Source organism: Tyto alba, unplaced genomic scaffold, assembly GCF_018691265.1.
Source record: "Tyto alba isolate M040663 unplaced genomic scaffold, T.alba_DEE_v4.0 Super-Scaffold_7, whole genome shotgun sequence".
In the NCBI taxonomy this organism is placed as follows: Eukaryota; Metazoa; Chordata; class Aves; order Strigiformes; family Tytonidae; genus Tyto; species Tyto alba.
Window position 1 is genome coordinate 39,877,279 of NW_024881328.1, and position 26,470 is coordinate 39,903,748.

Genomic DNA, 26,470 nt, shown 5'->3' on the forward strand with positions numbered 1-26,470 from the left:
CTCACTGCCAGTTTCATTACCAGCAGAGCCAAGGTACTGAGTTTTGCTATAGGAGATCCTGAATATTCTCCTCTTGTTCAGTACCAGCTACTGCTTTACCAACTGCTAATGTCAACCCTATTTTTTAAGCTTATGTCAAGGAGGGGAATAGTAATTCCCAGGGCATCTTCATTCTTGGCCACATGCATGTATTCCACAGGCACAACCTGCCTCTCAGTGTTTTGAAACACTATGGTGTAGAGCAAGGAATATTTAAAAGTAGCAAGAATTGTGGGGGAAATACTATAGCATTACTATAGCATAGTCTTTAACGTATTTACAAAGAGCCTCATGATCTAATGTGACCTATAATGATTAACAGGAAGCTGAAAGACTGTGTGCTGATAATCTTCCAGATAAGCGTGTTATTTTGATAAAGAATATTATAGTTGGCATTAAACTCTAGACTAAATCATTGGTTGACATTCTCAATGATTGAATTAGTAAAAATGGAAACATCTAGTGCAGCATTGATTAAACTGAGTGAGGAATATAATTTTAGAAGCTGTAATTGCAGTTATATAAATTAACTCTGTAGGTACTGGAAAGCTACTGAAAAGACTAAGTAGTTGGTCCTGAGTTGTACAAGTTAGAGTTGTCACATTGGTTGGCTAGCAAAGCAAGTAATATATTTCAACCAAATATAGTGCCAGAGAATTCTTTTCTTACCCTCTAGTGCTTGCCCACTAAGAAATTAAAATATTCTACCCTAAACAACCTGAGTAAGGTGTTTTGAGTGACAATTGTTTTGTTAAAAGATAGATGTTTTATGAGGAAAAAATATTTTCATAGAAGTATTAGTATGTTCAACAATACTTTCATGGGAAATATTTTTGAGATTGATCATGGACTGTTTGGATAAAGGTGCAACATCAATTCCAGAGAGGCCAGCAGAAAGCCTAATGGTTAGACATGGACAAAGAAGCTTTGCAGCCAGGCAAAGGTTTGTTGGAAAAGTCTGGTTTCTTAAGTCTTAAATGGCAAAGCTGAAGGCTGCTGACAGAATCCTACCTGGATTTTTCTTTTTTTATTTTTTTTTTAATATCCTAATGTCACGGGTCTGCAGATCCCATGCTTTGTTTATAGTCATGTCTATAGGGTTGGACTCTATGGGTGCAGTGCTGTAATGCTGAAAGATCCCAAGAGATTCACTCCTTTTTCTGCTTAGGATATAAGTCAATTTAATCAGGCTGCTAAATCACTTCAGTGGGCTTGTGATAGTCATGTCTCAGGGCTGCTCAGTGCCCAAAGGAGTTTTGAAATAACTTGAAATTCTAATTGCACAATATCCTGTAGAGAAAACACAAGAACAGAGGACAAATTTTCTGGTTAGATCAGAGAGCCATCCAGGCAGTGTGTCCAAAAATTAAGGGATATTTTAGGGAAAGGGTATTGTATGAAGAAGAACAAAAAAAAAAAAAAAAAAAAAAGAATAATGCATTTATACAAATTGAATAAATCCTCATTAAACTCTGTGAGACTGATTAAATCTGAGTTATTTACTATACCATACTTCTGAAACTGTAATTAATAGGTTTTTGTTAAGTGAGCAACATTACAGCCAAAATGCTTTAATAGTGCTCAGATTCCATAATTAGCCATTTCTCTGTGGAACGTAACTGCCAGTTTGGCACTTGAAACATGGCCATTTGTTGGAGGCTGCCTTGCTGGGACATGAGCTCTCTGGAGAATCTGGCGGGTAGTCACATTGCCCTGATAGAAACTTCTGTAGTTGTGGTTATGTCAGGGCTTACAAAACAACACTTTCAGCAGTGTGTAAATTCTGCCATTTTCCAAGTTCATTCTCTGCCTGTGGAAAGTTTGAGAAAATTTGAGCAAAATCCATACAGCTGCTTTTGAATTCAAGATGTAGAAAAAGGCACCTTTCCTTTTAAAAGTTAATGTTATCATTCCTTTTACTTCTGTGTCCCCATAACACAACTAACTTTGTAGAAAAAAATGTTTCAGATGTTTCTTTTCCATTGAGGGCTAAGCCTTTGAGTAGAAACATGTGTGTGTGCTTGTAAGGAAGTTTTTTTAGCGGCTCGTGCGTGTGCTCCAATTCTCTTCAAAGGCTCTGCGTGCAGTAAAAGATGCGTGTGAACAAACCCTAACTGGGAAAGCAAAGGTACCCATTGTAGGGAAACCCAAGTGAGACTGCACCAAAGAGGCAAAGTAATTTCCCCAGTTTTTGAATGTTACTGGGGTTTGAGGTTACCCCATTTAATTGTTGGATTCCATATAACTGCATAAATGTAGGCTTATGGTGGGCAAAAGATGGTGGAGGGAGCCCCATTGGTACCACAGTGCCTACATCTGGATGTCAGGGCAGGGTTGTCCAAGTCAGCCCTGGCCCTCTCCTTCTGTCTTGTGGATAATTATCGGGAGGATATTATGCATCTGCATAACTCATGCAAAGATGAAAAGTCAAACCACTAATATTTTTACATTAGTACATGTTTTTGACCAGCAACTAGGGGAAAACAATGCCATTTCATACAGTAGAATTCATAAAATGAATGGTGATCTGTTCTCAAACATTGCCACGTAATATAAAATCTAAGTATGGCCTAAATAGCATTTGAAGTAAATTTTGTACATACTTTGCGCAGCATTTTCCCAGCTTAGCAAATCACCTATGCTAATGAAGTATAAAGACTATAGATGCTTGGTTGAATCATTATGAATTTAAAGTAGAACAAAATTTGCTCCCTTATGTGTGTGTATATATGTGTTTGTGTTCAAATAAGAGTATGATTATCATTCACCTGTGTTTGTCTCTATCTGCCATGCAGTGTTTGTATGTCTGCAGGTTAAGAGATCGTTACAGAGGTTACCAAGTTTCCTTAAAGCAAAAAAAGTATTTTTGCAATTACAGTTAATGATAGGAAAATCTAAAAGACTATAAAAAATATACTTGGTAGCAGCTGCCCAGTTTTACCTCCCCAAGCCAAAACGCAACAGCATTTAGGTCATTCTTCCATTGATTTACTGAAGGACAAATAATGTCAGACTGTTTTTAAACAAAAACAAAATTTCAATTTTGTTTACCTCTTCAGCAGTCCAGTTGGATGTCAGCTACCATTTAGCTGGCCAATAATATTGATATTTGATGTCAGTTCTTATTCATTACTGCACCCAAATGATGCAAAAGTCAGATCTTTCAGATGTTTCTATGTATGGCCAAATAAAGCCAGGGATGTCTGACTGCATCTAACAGACACAAACAAGAAAAGAATGGAATACAAAATCAAAAACCTATCTGCTCTTATTGTTATTTATGTATTCAGAGTGTTCACCTCTTTGCATAAACTCAAAGCCAGTTACTTACAAAGGTTACCTAGTAATATCAAACGTGTTCAATTATACATGCAAAAGGGCTAATAGGTTCTTCCTCTAGTTTATTTCTGTCTCCATGCATAAGAAATATAATTACAGAACTGAATTACATACTAAATACAGATTTCAGTATCATTAGTTAACCATTTTCAGGCCATCGAATGTTGTTAGAAGTAAAAAAAAATAAATCTGTCTCTGTGTCATGGCAAAGAACAAAATCTCTATCAAAGTACCCTCATTTCACATGTTGGCAAAAAGCTCTTTCTGAAAATAGTTAAACTCTCAGAAAACTGTGCTAGAATCCACTTTCACATCCATTCTCTGAAATATTCGTGATATTCCCTATTTTTGAAGTAATTTTCCTGGAATGCTCTCTTCCCTTGTCTAGGCATACTGTTTAATCACTTCCCAGCGTATCTGATGCTACTGTTAGTCACAGACCCCTACAGTTAGCACATATGTACCTGTTTTATGCATTACGTGTAGACCAGATAAGATGTTCTGAAACCACTCTAGGAGAATTGGGTAGATCCATCTTTATTTTGATCAGTTTAAATATTCTTGCTATCAGAGTCTTATTATAAAAGGCTGGATAAGCGAGTAAGAATACGTCTGGCATATATCCTAGAAGTAAAAAATTCCTCCAGCTCTTTCTGTGAGGAAGCTCCAGTATATATGGACTTATTTGACATGTTCAGAAAGCCAGGGAAATTATTGATGCATTGGTTTGCAAGGGGGTGGCTTTCCCAGGGTTCTGTCTTCCTGTGTCCTTGAGAAAAGACACAGTCTCTTAGCAAAGGCGCTTCAATGGGACCTCAGAAATCCGAGCCTGATCTTCTAATGTCACACCTTGATGCTTGTGTCATTGTTTCACATCACCATTTCTAGTTTTTTATCAGAGATCATTTGCAAAGAAAAACTTAATAATAGGTGTCATACACCTCAGTAAGTCAATGACAGAGAAAAATCCTTTTTCCATTCGCATACAGCATATGGTGGTGACCAAAAAGCCTTAAGTGTCAGTGTTTAAATGCACCGACTGCCACTAGAGTTTATGTCTGCAATTCTAAATCAGGCAAAATGCAGTTCCTTCGCTGTTTTAGTTTGGAAGAAATTTGACTTCCTGGATTATTTTTGGATCAATTTCCCGGTTATAATTTCTTCTGGAAAAAAAAAAAAAAAAAGTATAATTCTGTTAGTCTTGAAGTTTGTTTAATCAAAGCCCAAGTTGCCTTCAGAAACTGAGAATTAACCACCTTCCTGTTCTCCCCAGTGCAATTTATTTGTCTGAGATTTTAAACCCAGTCCTGTCAAGATTAACTGAAGATAGTCACAGGTCAGGAAAATTCACCTTCTTTTGTTTTAAGCATTCAACACTTTATATTATAAGAGATGAGATTAGCTCATTCTGCCACAGGACCTCTCTCCTCCAGCCTCAGTGTTTATATCCTTCTTTCATTTACCATGGGGTTGATTTTTAATTATTTTTTTTTAAACCCAGGAATCCCTTCTGGTGCTTTTTGTTGTCACCATGCAGGTACTCTCAGTAAGCCACAAAGTATCTTGTAACATTCACCCAAACAAACACAGAGAAGCTTAGATTTGAAAAGACCTATTGTTATTCTTCCTGATGGTAGGTTCTAGGAAGGTATTTCAAACCCATAGAGAAATCAAAGAATCTTACTGTATCATTGATCATTGCTGAAAAAGCCACTGCCTCGTGTTCCCTTTTCTTGCTTTGCCATGGGAAAAAAAGGAATGTAGTTGTTCCCAATAATGATATTTGTAGAGACATCACTTTCAGCCTTCTTTGTCACCATTACAGGCATTACAAGATGAATATCTGCCTGTTTGCAGGTATTACCTTATGTCCTCGTGTTCTGTAAGAGGCACTGCGTTCCCACCTGGTCAGTCCTTTCAGTCCTCTCTTTGCGGCACATATTCTTTGCTGGATCTCCTACGTGCTGTGAGTGCAAGATATATATCAGGTTAATGGGGTGTCTGCTAGCACCTGGACTCTATAAAAATGAAATAACTGAGGGACGGCTGCTCTTCCTTGGGAGCAAGCTGCATATACCATAGTGGCTGAAAGTCTCTAGTCATGAGTACTGAGACTTCTGTGCTCCAGAAATGGACCACATGGAGATGGTGCAGGTGAGGAATGTGGGGTAGGGAGCAGGACAGATGTCTGCTATCATACTATCTCATACGTTTGTTTTGAACCAGCAGTAAATGGAACATTTAATATTTCTATTTGAATCTTTTAATCAGATTTTGCTCTCGTTTAAATGTTTGCATATGATGAAGCTTTGTCTCAACTCTTCATGATAAAACTTTGGGGTAATGCATAGACATTTGGATTTTACACAACTCTGTAAAGCCCAGTAAGAGAAAATGTGGTATCATTTTTACCTGGCTTTGATATAATTTTTTTCTGAGCAACTTTAAAAAAACAGGATGTTTTAGGTTACATTGGCTCTTGGAAAGATCCTCAGCAGAAACTGATAATTAACTGACCATGCAGTATTTTCTTTGATGTTTTTGGACTTTATATTTACAAATATAAACATAGGTATATCCATTAGTCCATAAGTATAACAGAAATAAAAATGCATAACCTCACGACATCCTTAAAGTCCTCTTCAAAGGTCATAAACTCTCCTTTTTTTCCTGAGTTCCAGCCAAACCTGATGCTATCGTTATGGTTTGGCGTTGGTTACAAGCAGACAGGTAACAGCTTTTCCAACAAACAGCATGTTTGTTCAAAGTTGACTATTCAAAAGGGTTTATAATAAATTTGGGTTAGAGAAGTGGGTTTAGTTTAGACCAATGCTTTGTGTTTGGTAAGAGGACTGTTGAACTGTTTACCACTTACCAAATCATGGCCAAAGGGAAGCAGGTTGCTTGAAACAGTGCTGTATATGTGGTTTTGTAGTACATGGCTTTATACATTACAAAGTTTGATATAAAATTAATTTATGCAAGAGTGAAAGTAGGGCCAAATTTGGAAAGGCCTCTCTGTTATGAAATGCAATTAATCTGTAGTTGAATAAATATCACTGTTAGAAGGTACTTGAATATCAGATTGATTTAATCTGAAAATAATTGAGAATGCACAGCTGAAGTCCATCAGGAATAGGAATGCAGATTATTCTATTTTGATATTTAGCTGGTTTTTTTGTGAGGTAATTCTCAAAATAATGGGACAAGATTTGATGAATTGATCATTCTTTCACCTGAAATACTTTGAAACTGGGAGGAGCATTCATACACTTACCAAAGTTCAGAATTGGGCAAGCTTCTGCGAATACATTTTAGATGTTGTTGGTATTTCTTCTTTATGCATTTAGTTTTGCTTAAAAAATGCTCAGACACAAGATAAAGAGAGAAATTTAAGTTGAACTTTTTCATTTTATGTGTTCCTTTGATAGTTTTTGTTTAAAAAAAAAAAAAGCACATGTAGTTTACTGATGCTTATTTTCTTTCGGTGACTTAGATGTTCTGCATTTTAAAATGGACATCTTCACATTTCATCAATAGATCTATTGCCATTAATACTAGTTTATGAATTTATGAAGGTATGTATTACATCCATATTTTAACATTATTGCAGTGGATACTAGCCAGTTTTTAAAAATGTACTTATTTAGACTTTAAGGAACTGAATGACAATAAAATCCTTGTACATGAACATAGCATACCCTAGGAGTTTGTTACGCTTATTGCTCTCAGGAGTGTCTAATCAGGTAATGATGGCACCTAACTTCATTTTAGTTGTGGTATCACTCAAAATACAGAGAAAAGCCGGTAACAGCAATTGTCATTCATCTCCCTCTCTCACTGCACAGCTCCCAGAATTCAAAGGCACTTCTTTGATGGTTAGAAAGGAAAAACAAAATTGATTATTTTAAACCTCTCTGCAAAAGATACCGCGCTCTTTGCGATACTGTTTCAAGTGCAGTGTCAACTATGGCTAGCAGTAGCTCTGCAGGGAGTGCAGCGATCTTGGGTTTCATATGTAAATTTATGCAAAGGACTTCTACAAGCCTAGCATGTGTTGTTCTCCTCAAACACCACAAGGCACTTCATGCTACTTGATGTGGCAAAGGGAAGAGAGAATCCCTCTGTTTCACACAGCAAGAGGATAACCGGCAGAGTGCATGTAAACAAGCTAGAGAGCCATGATCCATCATTATTTTTGAAAGTTAGTAGAACTGGAAATTCTGCTGCAACAAAGTTCTGCCATTCCCATTGATAACTTTCAACGGACCTCCTCCTTTGAAGGACACAAGGGGTGTTCTTTGTGAGTCTCCATGTGCTTTGAAAGGATAAAATTATTAACCTAGAAATAGTATCATTTTAGGATACACTTCATCTTGATCAAAATAATCACTGAGAAGATGAGGATAAGTAAAAACATTCTGTCTTGGTATCTTTAAGTTTCTGAGTATGTGATGGCCCATACACCTGTTCATTTATCAGCACACACATCTCATCCACGTGTTTTTTCCACTTCCTGATATATTTGAGCAATGGACTTCTATTCACCGATCACATTGAAGAGTCATCTGTGCCTCTACCCTTCTGTAACGAATTTCCCTTTTGCTCGAAACCCCTCCTGAGGGCTGTCTGGTTGTTCCCTCTGCTCTGGTTGGTTGGTTGCATTAACAGCACTCACCCCTCAGCCAGCACCTCTCTGCTTGCATCTCTCCTTTGAATTTCCCACCAGGACTTGCTGTCTCCAACTGGATGCTTCTGCAGACAGTCCTCATGTTACAGCTGAAGCTGGTCAGGTCCCAGCACGTCCCAACAGTAATTGCAAAGTATTTGATCTTGGGCCATAATTTCGAGTGACTAATTTGAAGAACCCTACATTTTTACAGCACTTCTGATGAACTAACATTCTTTCACCTTCACTACAGTAGGTGATCAGTATGTACGTGTTCTGGACTACAGCATCGTGTGAAAGAAGAAAGCGTTGACACAGACTTACCCTATTATGTTTGTAAAGCATGTCTTGACTTACTACATTCATTATGAACCTCAGCTGCTGGGGTGCCTGAAGGAAAAGGAGCCAGCAAAGGAATTGGAGCTGGGACAGGAATGATCCCTGCTTCCCACAGGCATAAAACATCAGTTATCCTGAGGTGCCTCCTTTGAGATAGTGGGGTAGGTGCTGATATTGCCACTTAAATGGGATTAAGAGAGAGCTTGGAACAGGTTCTTGTAGTTTTTAATCCATAGTGGTTTTTAACAATAGGTATTATGTTGTCTGTTCAAATGCTCACGGTGAACATATTGCTGGATTAGAGGAAGAGGATGCTTTTGCCCCAGAGCATGGACAGTCACTATGCTCTCAAAATCTGCACACTGAACCATAATATGAAGGGGTTACAACAGATCAGTAATCACAGTAGGTACGGTAAAAATAGCCAACCTCTTACAGCAAGTTGTGCCAGTTCTACACAGTGCAAAATTAGGAGTTGTTCACTGACAACTGCTACTAAAGCTGGAGGGTTCTTCTGGAGGAACCAACAGTGAAGCTCTGAGAGATGATTCTTTCTGCATCAACATCTTGGATTCACCTCACCTCCAGAAGAGCTGGTGTTTCACCAGTTCATGTCTATTCAAAGCTGTAAAATATGCCACAGGGAGTGAGGACCAGAGCACAGTTGCTTGAGCTCTGGGTGTTCAGTTGCTTTGAAACATAAATGGTCCTTTGTCACTTTGATCACAGTGCAGAAGTCGAAACTATAAAAGGAAAAAGCTAGTAAGAAAACACTGGCGCTGCCTTTGTATAACCCTTAATCACCCCTTTTCCCCCACTCTTGATGAAAATAATTATTAAAAATAGACCACTATGCTTTCAAAGTGGTAATCAGTGTAACTCTATTTTTGCCAGGCTAAGTAATTCCACGTCTTTCTAAGATGCTATTTTTATTTGAAACTGGGGTGATTTAAGCCTGATATTTCAAAAATGGGTGGTGATTGATTAGTCATGAGTCTAATAATGAACTACATCTGCATTTTTTCCTCCCATCTTTATCATATTTTACATAATTCATTTGGCTTAATTGGATGTTAAAATCTTTTTCCCTGTAACGACTACATTCTAAGATTCTACTAAGATTCACCCGCTCCTGCTTGGATAGTTCTGAGATCTGCCCTTGCTTACTGCTGATCAGAAAGCCCAATTCCACTCCATGGGATGGGATGGCACAGGGATGGGACTGTCTGCCATGCCTGTGTGCCCCCTGTTACTTTTTTTGAGTATAGTTAGTTTTTGCATGACAACAAGGCCTGAGACAATAACTCTCATCAGGTTTCTGATGTGCTTCATACTGTAAATGTGGGAGGTAATGATTCCTTCTCTTTAAAATATTCACTTTAACACATATAAAATGGTGGTATAGTTAAGTGATTTAGGATGTGTCCCACAGGGAGCATCTCAGAAACACAGATTATTTGAGTCTGTCTCAGTTCGACGTAGCTGAAGCTATTCCTCATGTGGCCACTTTGTCTCCTGGCACGTAATGGCAAGGAGTTTCCACCACCCTTTATGTGAACTTTTACTTAGTTCACGGACTGGTAACAAGCACATCAGCCCTTTGTTATGCCAGAAGGCAACCAGATTCCCAATAATAATGGAAAAGAAGAATAATTATCAAGCTTCTTTCTAGTTAACAAGGAGCCTAGAACTTGGATCTGTTTCCACTGAGGTTGATAAAAATCTTAGTTTAGTCATCATAAGAGTCCCTTAAAATACACTTCATACAACTACGTCTGTTTTGAAAACAGACTTGCAAATCAATAAACTTGGCTGATTTGATATGAACTTGTAATAATGAAAATTAGTTACCTGTTCACTCACTATTTTGCCTTTTTAAAAATATTTGCGAAGGGTTAAGAAACAACTACTGACCTGCCTTCCAAATGAAACTCCTGGGAGGAGTTTATCTCAGTCTTAATTAGATAAAGTAAGTTGTTGCAGTTCATATATTATTTATCTTTCAGCAAAAATCCAGATGTGTGTTCATAAACAAGAGACATAATTATTCTGATTTTTATCTTTGTCGCTGGTGTGAAACAGCAGTTTTCAGGAAATACATGCCTAAAGTATATCTGTGATTAATTCCATTGTTAATAATTATTAATATTCACAAGAAAAAATGTATATTTAAAAAAAGGAAATAAGAAAATGGATTTTAAAAACTTCCTGGAAATTATACAAATCTGTTAATTCCTAATGTTACAATTATTTGTGTTACAGTGGTTTGCAAGTGCCAATTGAGGTTAGGATTATGGTGTATATGGAGTTGAGCATACCCATTTTAATGGGAGATCTTCTGTAGTATAAAGATGTTCATAAAGTAAGCAGGGGAGGTAAAGAGTGGAGGGGGGAACTGTAACAGCAATTAAAGGACTTGCAAAGTTCTTTAAGTGGAGCCTGGAACAGAACTAGTCTTTGAATACAGACTAGTTGAATCCTTGTATAAATTCTTTTATTATTTCAGCATGCACACACAAAAAAGTACTAACCTGATTATATAGAATATGAAGCAATTCTTACCAGTTTTATGAATCATTCTACATGCTCTTTGATTAGAGGAAGTAATAGAACTGATCTGTGGCTGCTGCAGCATAAAATGTAGTGTAAATAAAAATCAGTACAATGGCAATCTGCTTTTGCACATTTTCTCCTTGGATCTCATTGTCTCCTCCTTTTACAGGAGGAAAATCAGTCAAGCCCTGATGGTCCAGCATGCTGTTGAGTAAAATACATCATCAAAAAGACATAATAAAAAAGACTTCAGTGTAGCAAGAAACAAAAAGAAGAAAACTAAGAGCAAGGCAGGGGGACCTTCCATGAATAACTAAAATAGTAACTGTAAAAGGAATGAAAAAGCCAAAAGCTCGTAGGAGAATTCGAAGTGATTCTGCATTAAAGCTTTTGAAAATGGCCCATGGCCAGATGCAAATAAGTTCATTTAACATATGATTTATCCCTTTTTTTTTCCTTTGAATATTATATATCTTTGAATTATCCTTAAACTTGGTTACATTCCTGGTTTATTTCTTTGTATTGAAAAGTTGTTACCCCACATCTACAGCTCACTTGATTTAGAAAAGGTATGTAATAGAGATGACGTCAGTTGAAGAAGTGGTGAAATGTAATAGCTGGCTCATTAACAAAATCTTTTTGGCATGTTTTTAGTGTAGCAGCTGCCTAGGTATCAATAATAATTAAGGTATTTGATAATAAGTCTGCGGACAGAGTATGCCAAGGCTGATAAAATACTTGTTTGCATGTGTTGATGTGCTACCATCAGAACCCAATGTTTTCTTCTGTTTGCAGATGAGGTCTGCTGCCTTCTCATGGCAATTAGGTGCAATATGCAACTGGGTGTTGCATTTTATGCACAGTATGTTTATACCGGGCATCTAGGAGGAAATTGGTAAAAGGTCTGCAGACTTTTGACAGAAAGAACTGGTTGATCTTGCTACTGCGATAGATTGTAAACCCTCTGGAGCAGGACCATCTTCTCTAGCTTGTTTACGCAGCACCTACCGTAGTGGGGTGGTGCTCCCCGATCAGGTTTCTCTGACAGTGCTTCTGCTCAGATAGTATCTGCAAGGATCACGGGCAGGGGGGCTTTTCCTTTCTGATGTGGCCACAAATCACCTTGTGAAAGAGAGTTTAAATAAAAAGTTAGGGTGATTCAGTGTAGCTGCTACCTACTAATGATTTGACTGTCTAAATTCCTGTTGGGAGGGAAGGTTTGTGTTTCTTAGGGATCTGTGGTAGAAAGGGGAGAAAATATATGGCAGAGAATAGGATGTCAAGAGTGAAAGAGCATGGGGTATGGAACTTCTCTTGTGGTGTGCTAGCTCCTGTAGCAAAATTAATTCATAGAGGGAAGAACCTGTAATAAAAGCAGATCAGATTGTTTTCACAGAATTATGCAACTGGTAACGATCCCTTCATCAGGGCCATTGGGAAGGTCAAAGTCAGCTCTACAGCTGCAGTCACTTTGTGGCAGGGACTGTCTCGTATCAATGTTTGCATAATATCTATTTCAGTGAATCATTCTTGGTGCTATATTAGCTGGACTGTGCTGTTACTTAAGAGAGAAATGTCGTATTGAAAATCCATGAACACCACTGTTGATGACATAAGAAGGAGTCACAGAGTACCCACTGGAGTGTCTTCTGCAACTACACTGAGTGGGTTATGTGCAGTCTTACCCAGGTCAGCTGTCCATTGATCTAGTTCAGTATTGATGAGTTACCAAATCTGTAATTAAGGAGCATTTATTCAATTGAAGTATATTAGACACATACAAAACAAGATTGAAGACAGGAATATTCTGAAACAAATCTAAGCAAAACCAATCCTCTGCCCCTGCCCCTTCCTCCCTCCCCCCCCCCCCCCCCCCCAAAAAAAAGTATTATTTACTAAAATTCCTCTATGAATATAAAAAAAATCAGGAGTGAAATGCAAGAATGTGTCAAAGTCATATTAGAGATTATGAAATAATTGGTATGAGGGATACTACTGATTTCCTAAGTGGGCTATTGATAGTGATGGACATAATTTTTGCAGAAGAAAGTGGAGAGAGAGGATGGTGAGGTATGGAGAGCTGGTCCAGAAGCTGAGTGCTTACATTGAGGAATGGAGGGATCTTTCTACATGCACCTACTCAGTCCCTCTTCCTTTTACTGGTGGATAGATAATGACCTAAGAAAAGGAGATGTCCCACTTGATGGTGCATGTCCCGCCCTTCCACTTCATAGTTGCTGCAGTGTGCCAGCTTCACTGAAACCTCTTCTCTGCTGAGATTCACATCTATAACCTCTCTGAAAGTCAGGTTACAGGCATCTCAGAAGGGGCTTCCAAAATTGGTGATTGATTTTGCAAGAGATGCTTTATAGAAGTCAGTGATGGGTACATTGGCAGTTAATCCAGCCTCTGTGCTATCTGAGAAGGGCGGGGAGGAGAGGAGGAAGAGCTTCAGCTGTTCAGCCCAGGAAATAGTGTCCGAGGCAGGGATATGAATGATACTGTACATCAGGGTCGGGGAAGAAGGGAGCAATATTTCTGAAACAGAAATAAAAACTTGTATTTAGCCCAAAGGATGTAGTTTGAGTGTGAAGAGGTGCTTTTAAACTCTCATTTTATACTTAAGGGCTGGAAGATTTATAAATGCAAGGATCAGCAGCAGGGGGTGGATAGGGGAACCGCTGCTAATCTGGAATTCAATACTTTACCATGGCAAGCATATGAAAGCATTGCTTGCAAGAGTAAGGGACTGGATTTGATGGCTCCTCCAGTCTCATATCCATGATGATGTTTTTTTTTTTTTTTTCCATTAAAAAAATTTCCATTGCTTTATTGAGATCCAGTTCAAGCCATGCAACAATTTGGAGTGTAGCTGTTTTATTTGAGGGGGTTTTGTTCTTTGTTTCCCAAATGTCCTGCTTGACTTCATTGCTTGTATAGGCTGAACTTCATGAAAGGAGCCAGATGAAATGAAAGAGAATTAGGTGTCTACATCTGGCGAGATAGTAAAAGAAATAGCTTTTCCATAATGCTCAGCACCACTATGTTGAGGTGATATGTAGTTATAGTTACTGAGCTTTTTTGAAAAACAGCGAGTTCTGAGAGTTTACACATTGCTGACTGAGATCTCCAGGCAATGATTACTTTGTTTCTTGGTGCTAATCTGTATTGGTCCCTGTAACAAGCTGGAATGGAGTTTTGACATTTTAGGTCCCCTCCAAATGAACCTAAAGATTTCATTATACTTCTACCATGATAGTGTTTTGTAGGCCATTACTTTCTACTCGAGAAGGCAATGGGTGTTTTCAGATCTTAATTCCTCTATTTGCTAGATAACTCCACACATTTTCTTACAGGTATTATTTATGTGAAAGGCGCAAAAATTAACTGAATATAAAAAAGGTCATGGATGCAGCATCTGACCCATGTTTTACCTAATTCTCGGTTCCATACCATTGTGTTTCTCCTTCAAAAGAATATCCTTTAATCCTTAAACTCTTGCATAAATTGCAGAAGACAGTCACTTTGATAATTCATGAGTGCACACCATCTGAGCTGGTTTGGGGATTTTGAATCTTTATTTAGGGAGTTAAAATTAACAGTAAATGTTTCTACATCTGTAGATAAGGGGATTAGTTCTATTATGGTGGCAGGAATTAGCTGAAGTAATATTTGGCCATCCTTTACCCTGCCTTTTTTGATTTTTGCATTTGTTCATACGCTACATGTTCAAAATACTTCTGCCACATTTTAATTGGTTTTTGTTTTTTGGTTTGTTTTAAATTAATATTGAAGAGAGGCATGGGGGACAAGGTCCTGCTATCTTTCCTTGCATAGATAGTTCCTGAATGCTTCTGACTCATTGAAAGGAGTGAGATCATCCTTAGCATGCCTATTAATGAGTGTGCAGCATTGGAGTGTCTGTTTTGCTCTCATCTTATGCTTCACATTGAAAACATGAGTAGACAGATTAAAAATCAGGGTTAAAGGGCCGTTCCTGTGTCTCTGTGAGAAGAAAAGGTATGTTCGTAGGGAACACTGGTATCAGAATTCAAAATAACCACTTTTCTCTTTTTTACTTACAGTTTCTTCTGAACTGTTCTCTTTAAAAGTCATATTGTATTGTTGCTATTCAAGTCAACATAGTTGTTAAGAGGCTGTGATAACCTCACATATAATAACTTACAGTTATTTAAATATGTACAGTTTCTATGTCTGGCAGTAGTGGGTATCCAGCCTTGGGTCATATGCTTTATTCTTTGCAGAAGTACAGAAGTAATGCCTTTATTTTGCTTCCAACATTGACAGGGTGATACAATTGCTTCCTGTGACTCCTCTGGTGTGATGAAGCTCTGGGACATTCGGAAGTCAGTCCCTATTTTATCCATAGATGCGGGCCCGCATCCTGCCAACCAGGTCATCTTTGATCACTATGGTAGGATTCCAAAACAACTTTTTCTACCTAAGATGCAGTTTATTTTGAAATCTCGCTAATCATTCTCTGGTTCTGAAGCCAGATAGCATGTGTGAAGCAGCACAGATGTGTTAAAGAAGAGATGCCTGATTGTGCTGATGATCAATACATTGTTTTCTATGGAGTAGGTTGGCAGATTGGACTAACGGTCCATTTATATAAAATGAAAAATGTGCAATAACAAAAAGTGCAGTTAATTACAAAAGTATTACATACCTATGTTCTAGTAAAGTTTATTCGCCATTACTGTTCCTCTGTTTGCTAATTCTGTAGTTGCATTTCATAGGCAATCATACTAAATCCTCTAATAATTGCCTCAGAACTTAATTGTGTTGATGGGACTGCTTACTCTGCACAGAGAATTAAAGTAACCAGTTATTTTTCATCATCAACCATGTATTACCATGTCAGCAATGTTGTGAGTAAACATTCATTTTCATTGGAAGTGGGGCTGGTGTAAAACATTTTTTTGGTTTGTTTTAAAACCAATATTAATCTTCAATTCTAAAGCACGGACAAGCACTCATGTTACACCACAGAATTAGGTCCTAGTTTAGGAAATCGTTCTTACTCAAAGGTAGCACGATATGATATGATAAAATAATATACAATGTAATATAAATAGCTATATTGAAAAATATGTATACATTTGCATTATATGTTATGTGCATAAAATATAATGTTTCAATAGAATATGAGAGATAATTAAGGAATCATTAAACAAAAATAATAGTATGCTATTTTGTCATAATAACCCACATACTGTGGAATGCTTAATATCAATATATTGAGTCACTTGGCAGAAAACTTTGCCATCAAATTCTGTATTATTTGCGTAGTGATTTCACAGATCTCTCTGCTGTACTATTAAATAGGGTATTTTTATTTCCAAGGGAAAAAAAAAATGCATTGACACTGTCCATGTTTGACAGCTTCCAAAAGACAAATGTAACCACTATTCTATTTATGTGTGTAATTTGGAATAAGAGCTCATTTTTTGTTCTGGAGGATTTGAAGAAGTTTTGCGTTTTTGTTTCTGGAGGATAATGTGTCATTGGCAAAGGAACTGCATCCCTGAAAAATGCAGTAGCGATGTTTCTAGCCAGATGGGAACTTTCCAGTAGAAAGGTTATCAGCTTCAGGTAATCTAAATGGGCAAATTTTTCCATCATTTGGATAAAATCCAAAGTTTTCTCTGCAGGAGTAACCACACAACAGAGATATCAGATTGGAATGGATGATCACAATGAGGCATAATGCAACAGGATGCAATCACACCTAGATAAAGATAGGAAAATATCTAGCTAAAAGAGCTTATTGCAGTTCCTGTTGTTCGAAGAGAGATGGTGCCTGCGTCACCTAGCTAGGCACAGAGGGCAAGGCACACCAGGCACTATCCACGCACACAGGCTGAAAAGGCAACGCCTGTTCTGGATAGGTGCCTTGTAGAAATACAGGCATACTAATACCTATTTGTTACGCAGCATTATTTAATTTAGTTGATGAGTGGCTGGAAGGAACGCATTTTCTGCACTGCATCCGGGGGGAACGATGCGATATTGTTTAGCAAATCTGGCCTCGCTTGGGTGCAGCTGGTTAGGCTACTGCTAGCAATTCAGTAACCAGTAAAAGAAGCCTAGTTTGAGGTGAGAATCTCTGGGACCCCAGGTTTGTGGATGTTTTATCTCATGCGGACACCATGTAGTCATAGCTTTTTTTCGCTAATACCAGAGTTGCCAAGCTAGCTAAACCAGAGTTAGCCTGAGTAATCCTGAAATGGCCCTTGATACATCAATGAGAGAGGCTGAATGATATGCCCATCTGCAACAGCAGAGGGCTAGATCAAATGACCCAGTAGGCTCCTGCATTGCTTGTCTAAGCAGTAATTCATGGATTTGGTCAATCTAAACCATTCAGTCAATCATTTGAGTGGAGTTAACTAAAAATAATAACCGTGTTGAAATAAGTCAAACAGCCAGAATACTCCAAAAACAAATGGTGATGGGAGAATATATCCTGTGTTTAACTGACAGCCTGTTGGGTATGGGACTTTTGTCTCATTTGGGACTTCTGTCTGTGGAGAAGCTTGGGTGCGTTTTTCTGACGTTGTCAAAGTGTGGCTTAATTTCCAGCTGTATCACTCAGTCTCTCCTGGTGATGTTATACCACCTAGTGTAAAATACTTCACTGCATTAATAGTCATAGACCCTGGGAACAAACTGCTCAGCATGCTACGGGTAGATTTAATTACTAGATTAGAGAGCCAAGGTTGAGCAGTTTTTTCCTCTGCCCAGTAATTATATAAATTATAGCTAATAATGATAGAAGGGGTTTATGAAAAGTTTGGTGGTATCAGCAAGCGGGATTGAGGTCAGAGATAGTAAGGCTGCAACTAACGGAAGACTTTTTGCTTGGTTTTCCTTTGTATTGCTTTCAAGCAATTATCATTTCAAATGCAATATAGACAAGCACATCTTACCTTTTGGTTTTAATGGTACTATCTGTTGTCAGTATGACACTAACAGGATGGAAGTTGCTTAACAAAAAGTTAGTACCAAGAATGAGTTTGTAAGTCGCTGGGATTCTCCTTGATGGCATTACTGGGGATGGTCCTTGCTAACTCTAGTGATGCGAATGCTATTCATAGCATAAGTGCTTGGCCATAAAGCCATTTTCTGCTTTATTAGAGCCGCAATCAGATCTTAAATAAGTTAATGAAAAAAGTTGTGCATAAATTTTTCTGCTTTAGCTACACTCTGCCTTAGCTTTTCTTTAGCTCAGCTTACAGGTGGACTTTTTGGTATGGCATACCTGTGAATGAGGGGAAATTAATTACATGATTAATTATCATTGCACTTTATGTGGATTTTCTTCTTTCCCCCAGTCTTCCTAAAACTAGCTCATGGTCTTGCAATGGGAAGTGGTGATGGAGCTGGCCAGGACTCAGCCCACTGAGGGCAATGGTCTTCAATACTTTGCTTAATCTCAGAAGTACAAATGAATATGTCCTTTGAATTCTGTGTGCTGTGAATGGCCTGAGAGAGGGGACCAGCTGTGGTTACTGTGCAAGACGGACCACAGTGTAACTGATTTTTAAACAGAATTTACTTTTATTTTTTCATATGCAAGTTAAACAGCATCACCATGTGCTTATATGCTTTTGTAGCATTCGTCAATCCCTTAAATACCCTCTTGTCATCACCTGTTGTGTTTCCAGTTGCTGTTTAGAAAATGTGCTTAATACGATTAATCACAGCATAGCGTTGCGTATGTAAGTTAGAGAAACTGTACAGGATTCTGATTTATATGCTATGACGTATTTATTTATTATCATAATGTATTAAAAAAAAAAAAAACCAAACCAAACAAACCCCACTACAACAGCAACAGCCCAAAATCAATAGCAGTTACAATAAGGCCAAGGGAGAGCAAACAGTATTTGGAAAAACATACCGGTATATTCTGAGAACTGGAGATGCTTGCTTCCATTCAATCTGGGCAGTGTTGCTCTCAGCATTGGAGAGGTGTAAAGAGTATGTGATTCTTTTGTCAGAGCATGAATAAATAGCCATACAATGCCTCTGATTATCTCAGAAGGCAATATGTACCTGTTTTATTTAGAGGGAGAGTATATTAAGAGAATGTAAAGGTTGTAAATTAACGTGAAAGCTGAGAAATGCTAGGATCAAGATTACCTTGTGATAGAAGTGGTTTCTTTTAGGAGATAGGAATTGTGGGGGTGCAGAAGACACATCATTTTCGGAAGTGCCTCGAACAGATGGTACCACTGTCAACCATGGTGGGGTCAGGGTAACTGCTCAGTGTTACTATCTAAAAGCAAGCTTAATTTGCTTAATTACGCATCACATGACATTACACAGGACCGTTACCATGAGATAGCCATTAGTCCAATGGTTTACAACTGTTTGCTGCTTAGTCTAGAGTTGTTTTTGGTGTTAAGCAGTGGTCTAAAGAATTTATTTCTCTGTATTATAACCCACCCTTTACTGAACGCAGCATTATTGATGGGATTTTCTGGGATGCTGTTGCTGAAGCATTTTCAATATGTGCACTTTACATTATTTTGGCTATTACTGATAATATTAAATAATTATAATAATATTATTGATAATATTAAAGTCACAGGCAATCGACACAGGCCTCATGAGGGATCAAGGCACAGAGATCAAATCTCAAACTGTTAGAATTTCTGCTGATACTGAATCTTCAGGTAAAGTTCCAGAATTATAGTTTTCAGATTCCTTAGCTGGTAACAATATCTGTGCTCAGAACAGAACTGGCAGAAATAGTCCTTGTAAATTGAGGGAAAATGTTTAGAAGTATCAGTTGTATCTTTAAATTCATATGTGCCTATCTGGATATATATTCTGTTTCTTAAAGGAAACATGAATAATATTGATTTATTATATGGCAGTCTCATTTATTTAGAGGTTTGATCTTGCAGTGAGGTGACTACTCAACTTTCTCTTTGATTTCCTTAATTTCAGTTGGTATATTGGCTGGAACGACAAGCTGGTATTGAGGTGCCAGATGTCTGTCTTTTCTCCTTCTTTCCTTCACATTTTTGGTTAATTGGTACTGCTTAAGTGGCACTTTAGTAGAGTAGATAAAGCTGAGTCTTGGCAGTGTGTGGGTTTTTTCTGGGGTGGAAGAAGCTGTCCTTTGCTGGGAAGCTATACGGTGGATTTTGCAATTGGAGCCTGGATGTGGGAAGAGCAGGGGATGTCCCTGTACCTCTGGCATCTCAGGAGGGGACTGTGTCCAGATAGCAAGAGAACTGGAGCAGGACTCTGTATCTCACTTTTTTTTGCAGTCTCTGAAGCTTACTTTTGGTATTTGCCTCCCTCTTGCTTACAGTTAAAGTTATACTTGATGGCAGAAAAATCCTCTAGTGCAGAATTTACCACTAATCTTTTTAGCAGCATCTGATTTTGTCCATATAGTGCAATTATCTGCTGACATTAATGTGTGTTTTTCCCTATGACCCCATTTCTGACTAAAAAGCTTTTTTCATTACAACACTTCACTGCTCTGTGTTCTTTAATCTCCAAGGCAGATTACTTGATAACATCAATTGATTCCTTAGGGTGCTTTTCCTCTTGTGATTCAATGCCTGAGTCCCTACCTCAGTTCTGACTGTGTGTATACTGTCACAGGCAATACGGTCTCAACTGGGGAAATTTTTACTTAATTTAAGCTATTGCAAGTTAATGCAAACTTCTGAACACTGATTCTGGATATTGAGAAAAAAGAAAACATGAAGAACTAAACAAGCACTTAAGTAAATGCTTTTCCTCCCCCTTTCCTAGTCTCAGCTTAAGCCAAACATCTCTCCTCCCTGCTTCCTAGTCTCTGCTTGCCTTGGTTTTGCTGCGGGCTGTTCTCCATCATCCCAGTTGCTTTGGTGCAGCAGTGGATGATGTGGGAGTTTGGGGTTGGGTGTGTAGTGGATCCTGTCTGCCACTCATCCATGCTCCTTCCTGCTCTTCCTCCACTGCTCCAGGACGTTGCTGCTTCACTGCAGGTCACCCACGGGCCACAAGTGTCCCTGCCCGGTCGTGGGTGTATATCCATGTGTGGACTGATGGAGCACTGATGTAAATTAATTGGGGTCTTATGTGTAAATTAATTGGGTGTCAGTGCATAAACTGATTGGGCACACATGCATAAACCAATGGGGCATTCATGCATAAGATAATTGGGCATTCATGCGTGAACTAATTGGGTGCTTGTGCATGCATTAATTGGGCACTCAAGCATGAATGTAGTAAACTCTGCAAATTGATGCCCAATATGCAAAGAGAGATTGATATATAGATAGGTTGAAGTAGATATAGTTCTTAGGATTTGTTCTGGCATTTGCTTTTTTACAAAGAGCTCAGACAACTCCCAGTTCTGGTTATTAGTCAGTTTGGACTTGCTACAGTGCTGTAGCTTCACCTTGCAGGGTGGCAAGATGATCAAGCCATGTTTTTAGAGCACATCTTTCCAATTCCTTTGAAACATTTGCTCTTTACTTAGAAAATTGAGACTAGTTCTTCCTTATTTTGCTGCCTGCTTTGTTTCTCATTCAGGCTTTTCTCAAGTCTCTTCGTAAAGCATAAGCTACAGTCCTGTACATCACTCATTCCATTCCTTTCTCCCATCATGTATTGTTTAAAGTCTGTCCCATCAGAACCCTTTTCTTCACCATGGGTTCAGCACTGCAAGATCTGTATGTTCTCACTGCATTCTTACACACCCTTCTCTATACAAAATAAGAATTCACACGTTCTGTTTCTTTTAAATGTAATTGATCCACATTCTTACAAGTTTTGCTTGGCGAGCAGAAATGCGGCCACCCACATTTCTTACTTCTCCGTTCTTTATCTGGTGATCAGCATTTTTAGTTTGTCTTAATTTTCTTGGCTTCAGCTTGTCTCCAAGTGCTGTGTCAGTGCTCTGTGTCTGAGCGCTGTTCTTGTGCGTGCCTCCTCTGCCAGGCCAGGGCAGGCAACGCTTCTGCAGAAACTGGGCCCAGTAGCAATCAGTCATGAAAAATTCTTCCTTCCTTTCAAAATGGGATAGAGCTAAACTCCAAAGTCAGGCCTTTTACTTTACACAGACAAGTTGCAAGCAGTGGTGGATCTCCATTTCTCCTTTGTCTTGTCCATCTCTTTCTTTCTCTTGTAACTCCAAACTTGAGTATCCCTGTATAAAACTTTTCATAACAAGGAACCGTCAATCAACAATCAGACAAAGGTTACAGGGAGAATGAAAGACATTTTTAGAGTCTGTGACATGTGTTTGGTCCATGTCTGAATGTCCATACCTACTTTAGACTAATCTCTGGGAAATATACTTTCAGGTCCACCATTTGTTGACCAAGCTGTTTTTGTATAAGCAGATTTTCAAAAATCATACCTCAGATAGAGGGAATAGTGATGGGCTGGATCCCTCACCCACAATAATAGAAAGGTTTTGTGCTTTGTCCTTCAAGCTGAAATCCCTGCTTTGGCAGAGCTTTGCGAGAAGAAATTGCTGTTGCCCCAACTGTGTGCTCTTAGGTACTGCACCGGTCTTGATGCTTTGTCCCTCGGTAGCCTGCTCAGCCTTCGTGTTTGAACTGATGAATCCATTAGTGGACTCCCTGGAGAGATTCCCCTGTGGTCTGAGTTGGTTTACACAACCCATGACCTATTTTCTAGTCCTGATCATGCTGCTTAGTCTTGGAAGTCAGATCGGCAACACATCCATGTCAGCTCTCTTTCTCTGAGGAGTGCTTACAACATCTGTTGACCATCCTTAATTATTCCTATGGTCAGCACGGGAGTAAAAGGATGTGCTGGAAGACTACATTATTCAACAGTAATTCCTTGTCTCATAATTCTCACTTCTCTCCTCAATGCTGCTGTATTTCTTTTCTCTCATTCTCAACACTTGTTTTCCTGACCATAAAATTCTCTAATTTGGAGGCAGTGGGTAGATTGGAACATACACAAATGTAAGCTGATTGACAGATCATTTTGTCTCTTTGTTTCATGGGGGTATGAAGCTATCACTCTTCTTCTTTCTGACTGTTGCAGTTTTTCAGAAGGGAAAAAAAGTTGGCAATGAATTTTTCCCCTTTGTTGATCAAGAGAAGACTTGTGCCACGCAGTATTTCTGTTGTGTCATGACCATTTTTCAATATGAGCAAACTCCACAACATTTAAATATGCTAGAAAGAAAAGAAGAGGGATTCTTAAAATATATGACTTTATTTTCAGTACACACATAATTTAAAATTTATGAAATATTTGTCCTTTGGAAAGGAAAAGGAGGTGGCTTGGAAACCCCTTATTTTACATCTTTTGCCCTAGTTGCAGGATAGTATTTTGTCTCTGGCTGTGCTTTCTGTGCTGAGCTAATGAGGGTGGGGACTGTGTACTACTGCAGGCAATTGCTTTGAGCACTGAGCACTTTGAAGAGATTAGCCCCATTGATATTCCCTTCATCTTTGTTAGAGAGGAATGCTTCATTCCCTGGAGTGCAAGAAGATGGACAGCTATTTAATAGAGCCAGCCTTTTTCAAGTAGATACTGTAGTACTAAATATTCCCATCTCACTTGTCTGCCTATACCCAGCATAAAAAACAATGTTCTGGAAGCCAGGGTTGTGCCTCATAAAAGCAATATATTGACCTGTTCGGGTTTTTTTTGAGGACCCCAGGTTGAATAGATTATTATCTGACTGGTTAAATGTTACTCTTCAATGAGAAGCAACAGTTTCAGCTGTTCAGGCAGTCATCCAAAATATGGTGATGAGCAAATTGTTTGTTCCAAAAGTAAATTAAGGGAATGTCCACACGATTTTTGCCATCCTTGTACTAAACTAACAGAAGCTGAAAATTGGAGCTTTATGCATCCCAAGTGGGGCATAACTGATCAAAATTTTGATTCTCCAACAGCTATCCACAAACTGAATTAAAATGGTTTGCAACAAGTTGTTTTTTTTTTCCTAATCCCATTTAAACTAGTCACACGTCTTAAAATAATAATGTATTCAACATTTCATCTCTAGTATTTACTGCTTTTATAACTTTACTAGGTCCATGCGTTCTATTTTATATTTATTGTTTACGTTAATTCCAGTTTACAGAGTGCTACAATTAGCAAATTCCCATGTTGAATGTATTTACAGTGGTTGTATGAGAACTCCTTTCTTTCACTCAAACTGCACAGCTCCATCTCAAGCCTGGCTTAGATACAAGAGCTTCATCTCCTGATTAACTTACTCCTGCAGACAGTCAGAGAGTAAGGACCTGTGAAGGTCATCATAGCCTTTCTTCCATGAAAGCTCCTCTTGAATATCATCAGCTATCCAGGTCTTGTGTTTTAAGTAAAGCACCTGTATTTTATCTATAGAAACGAATCAGTACTGCATTCATCATTCATATCCTGTAATAAAAGAAAGGGATTTTTGAAATAAGGTATCATACTTGTGTGTACTTTCTGTGTGTTAAATATGCAGAATACAACAGCCATGGTGTTTTCTGTCAAGGACTGGATAGGTCAGGGAATCTGTAAGGGAACAGCGATTTGCATCTTTGTCACTGTTGAAATGAAGTATGTTTTCATCACTAACAGAGAGTCATCAGTTAGCTGGCAGCTTTGTGGACAGATCCAGAATTGTGTTGGGAGCGTGGAACATATGCTTGTAGAAAGAAGAAACTGGGTGGGTTTGTTTCAGGGAATCAAATACTTAGAAGGAGACAGAGTCCATTTGGATTGGATGCTTTGGAGAAAAAAATTCTTGTGACAACCTAAGCAACTCAAATATGTTGTTTCAGATTTAAGGATAACTGGGGTATTTTGGTCTATTTACTGACCATTCTTTTCCCTTTCAAGAAGCAAAGTTCATATTTTGAATGAAAACTTTGAAGTGAATTGTCAGACACTTTCATGTGAAAAGATCTTTAAAACAATCTGTAAACAGTATTTAGCTTTCCACTTTTTTGGGGGTAAAAACTGTGCCACTCTATCTTGAGTTTGAATAACACACTTTCAGTAACTCAAAACCTACATTTTTTCTCAAACTTGCTGTTTTTCCAGTATTCCTTTTTAAAAGTAACTGAACTCTAAAAGAAGATTATTCACGTCTGGGTACCTATCTTGATTACCAGGAAGGTTTTGATTCCTTGAAAAGCTTTTCCACCTGGCAAGTTAAATATATTAGAGAGCTACTTCTTTTCAGAGCATAGAAAGTGGCATGTCTTTTCAAGGAAGGCATCATCTTTAAATTGAAAGTATGCTGTCCTTAGCCTTTTTTTTATTTTTATTTCCTTGACAAATTGTCACAGGAGCTAAAATGAGTAATCATCAATAGCAAGTGATCCATGGGGCTATGCAAAATAAATTGATTAACAGTATAATCTCCATACAGATGCCTAGGAGTGCTTGTTATTTTTTATTAGCCAATCTGGGAGAGTTGCTTGCATTTCATGGGCTAGGTGGAAGAAGGTGAGTGAGGCAAAGTTCAGGGCATCTCTGCAGTTACCCTGTTGCTGCTAGCAGACAGAACTGGCTGCAGTGGTGGTCTAATGTACACAAAAAGGTGTCATGTTTGCTGAGAAGGAAAAAATGCTAGAAATTTGCTCCTACTGCAGTATCTGCCAGCCTCTTTTTGTCAAGCCTGCATGCCAACAAAACAAACCCATTGGTTTGAAATGAATTTGAGGCCTGAGACAAAATCCCCTTTGTTATGAAAGCATTATTTTCATTCCTTTGTTTTTAATGCCATTCCACTACTAAGAAAATCATGATTTAGATGCCTTTGAGGCATTTAACTTATGCAGGACTATTCATTTACAGAAGATTTCATGAAGTTTTAGGGTGAGATAACTGACCTAGGAGAGAGTGAGTACAAAACTTGCATATCCTCTTTTTCCAGATGAATATTACTAGGAAGCCTTCAAGCTGCTCATAAATATTGCCCATCATTTTGTTAAGGCTCACACCAGCAAGCACATGGTCATTTCCTGGGCAGAAAGATACTTTTTCTGTGCTGAGACTTTTGGGCAACAAAATAAAGTATTTGAATTCCCTTTCTTTTTCTGTGGCAGAATTGTATGCATGATGGCGAATGAAGAAATAAGGAAGAAAAGAAATTCTATCAACAGTCTCCAAAGCCTGACTAGGATATTTGAACTGTCTGGGTTTTTTTGTTTTGTTTTGTTTTGTTTTTTCCCCTGGAATTAACTTCCTTTATTTCTTTGCCTGTCTTTCAACTTGTGAAAATATCTTGTGAAAGTATCACATGCTTTTGGGGAGAAGGGTAAAATCTACTTACCTATAGCCTTTCCTCTCTAAATTAAATTGAGTGAAAAAAGGAAATAGCTTTATCTTTTTTTTTTTTTTCCTTCTAGAATAAAGCAGAAGAGGTGGTGATGATGGAGAGTTCTTTAATGTTGGGTTCATGTCAAACATCATTCCCCTTTTCATGTTTTATATTGTAAATGAATATGTGTGGAATATCTCAATGATCTTGCTTGGAAACACAGAAGAGCACAAATGGAG

The 26,470-nt window shown here is 38.2% G+C and overlaps 1 protein-coding gene across 5 annotated transcripts in view; it reads left to right on the plus strand.

Annotated features, from left to right (window-relative positions):
* SPAG16 (sperm associated antigen 16) overlaps nucleotides 1-26,470 on the plus strand; it is a 421,290-nt gene that overhangs the window by 295,097 nt on the left and 99,723 nt on the right. For 2 of the 5 annotated variants that reach the window (XM_033010723.2, XM_042783832.1), the window contains exon 15: nucleotides 15,248-15,374. The exons of the other annotated variants lie outside the window; for them this stretch is intronic. In XM_033010723.2, the coding sequence (XP_032866614.2) occupies nucleotides 15,248-15,374 (127 nt within the window). The remainder of the gene's footprint in view (nucleotides 1-15,247; nucleotides 15,375-26,470) is intronic. 5 annotated transcript variants of the gene reach the window in all.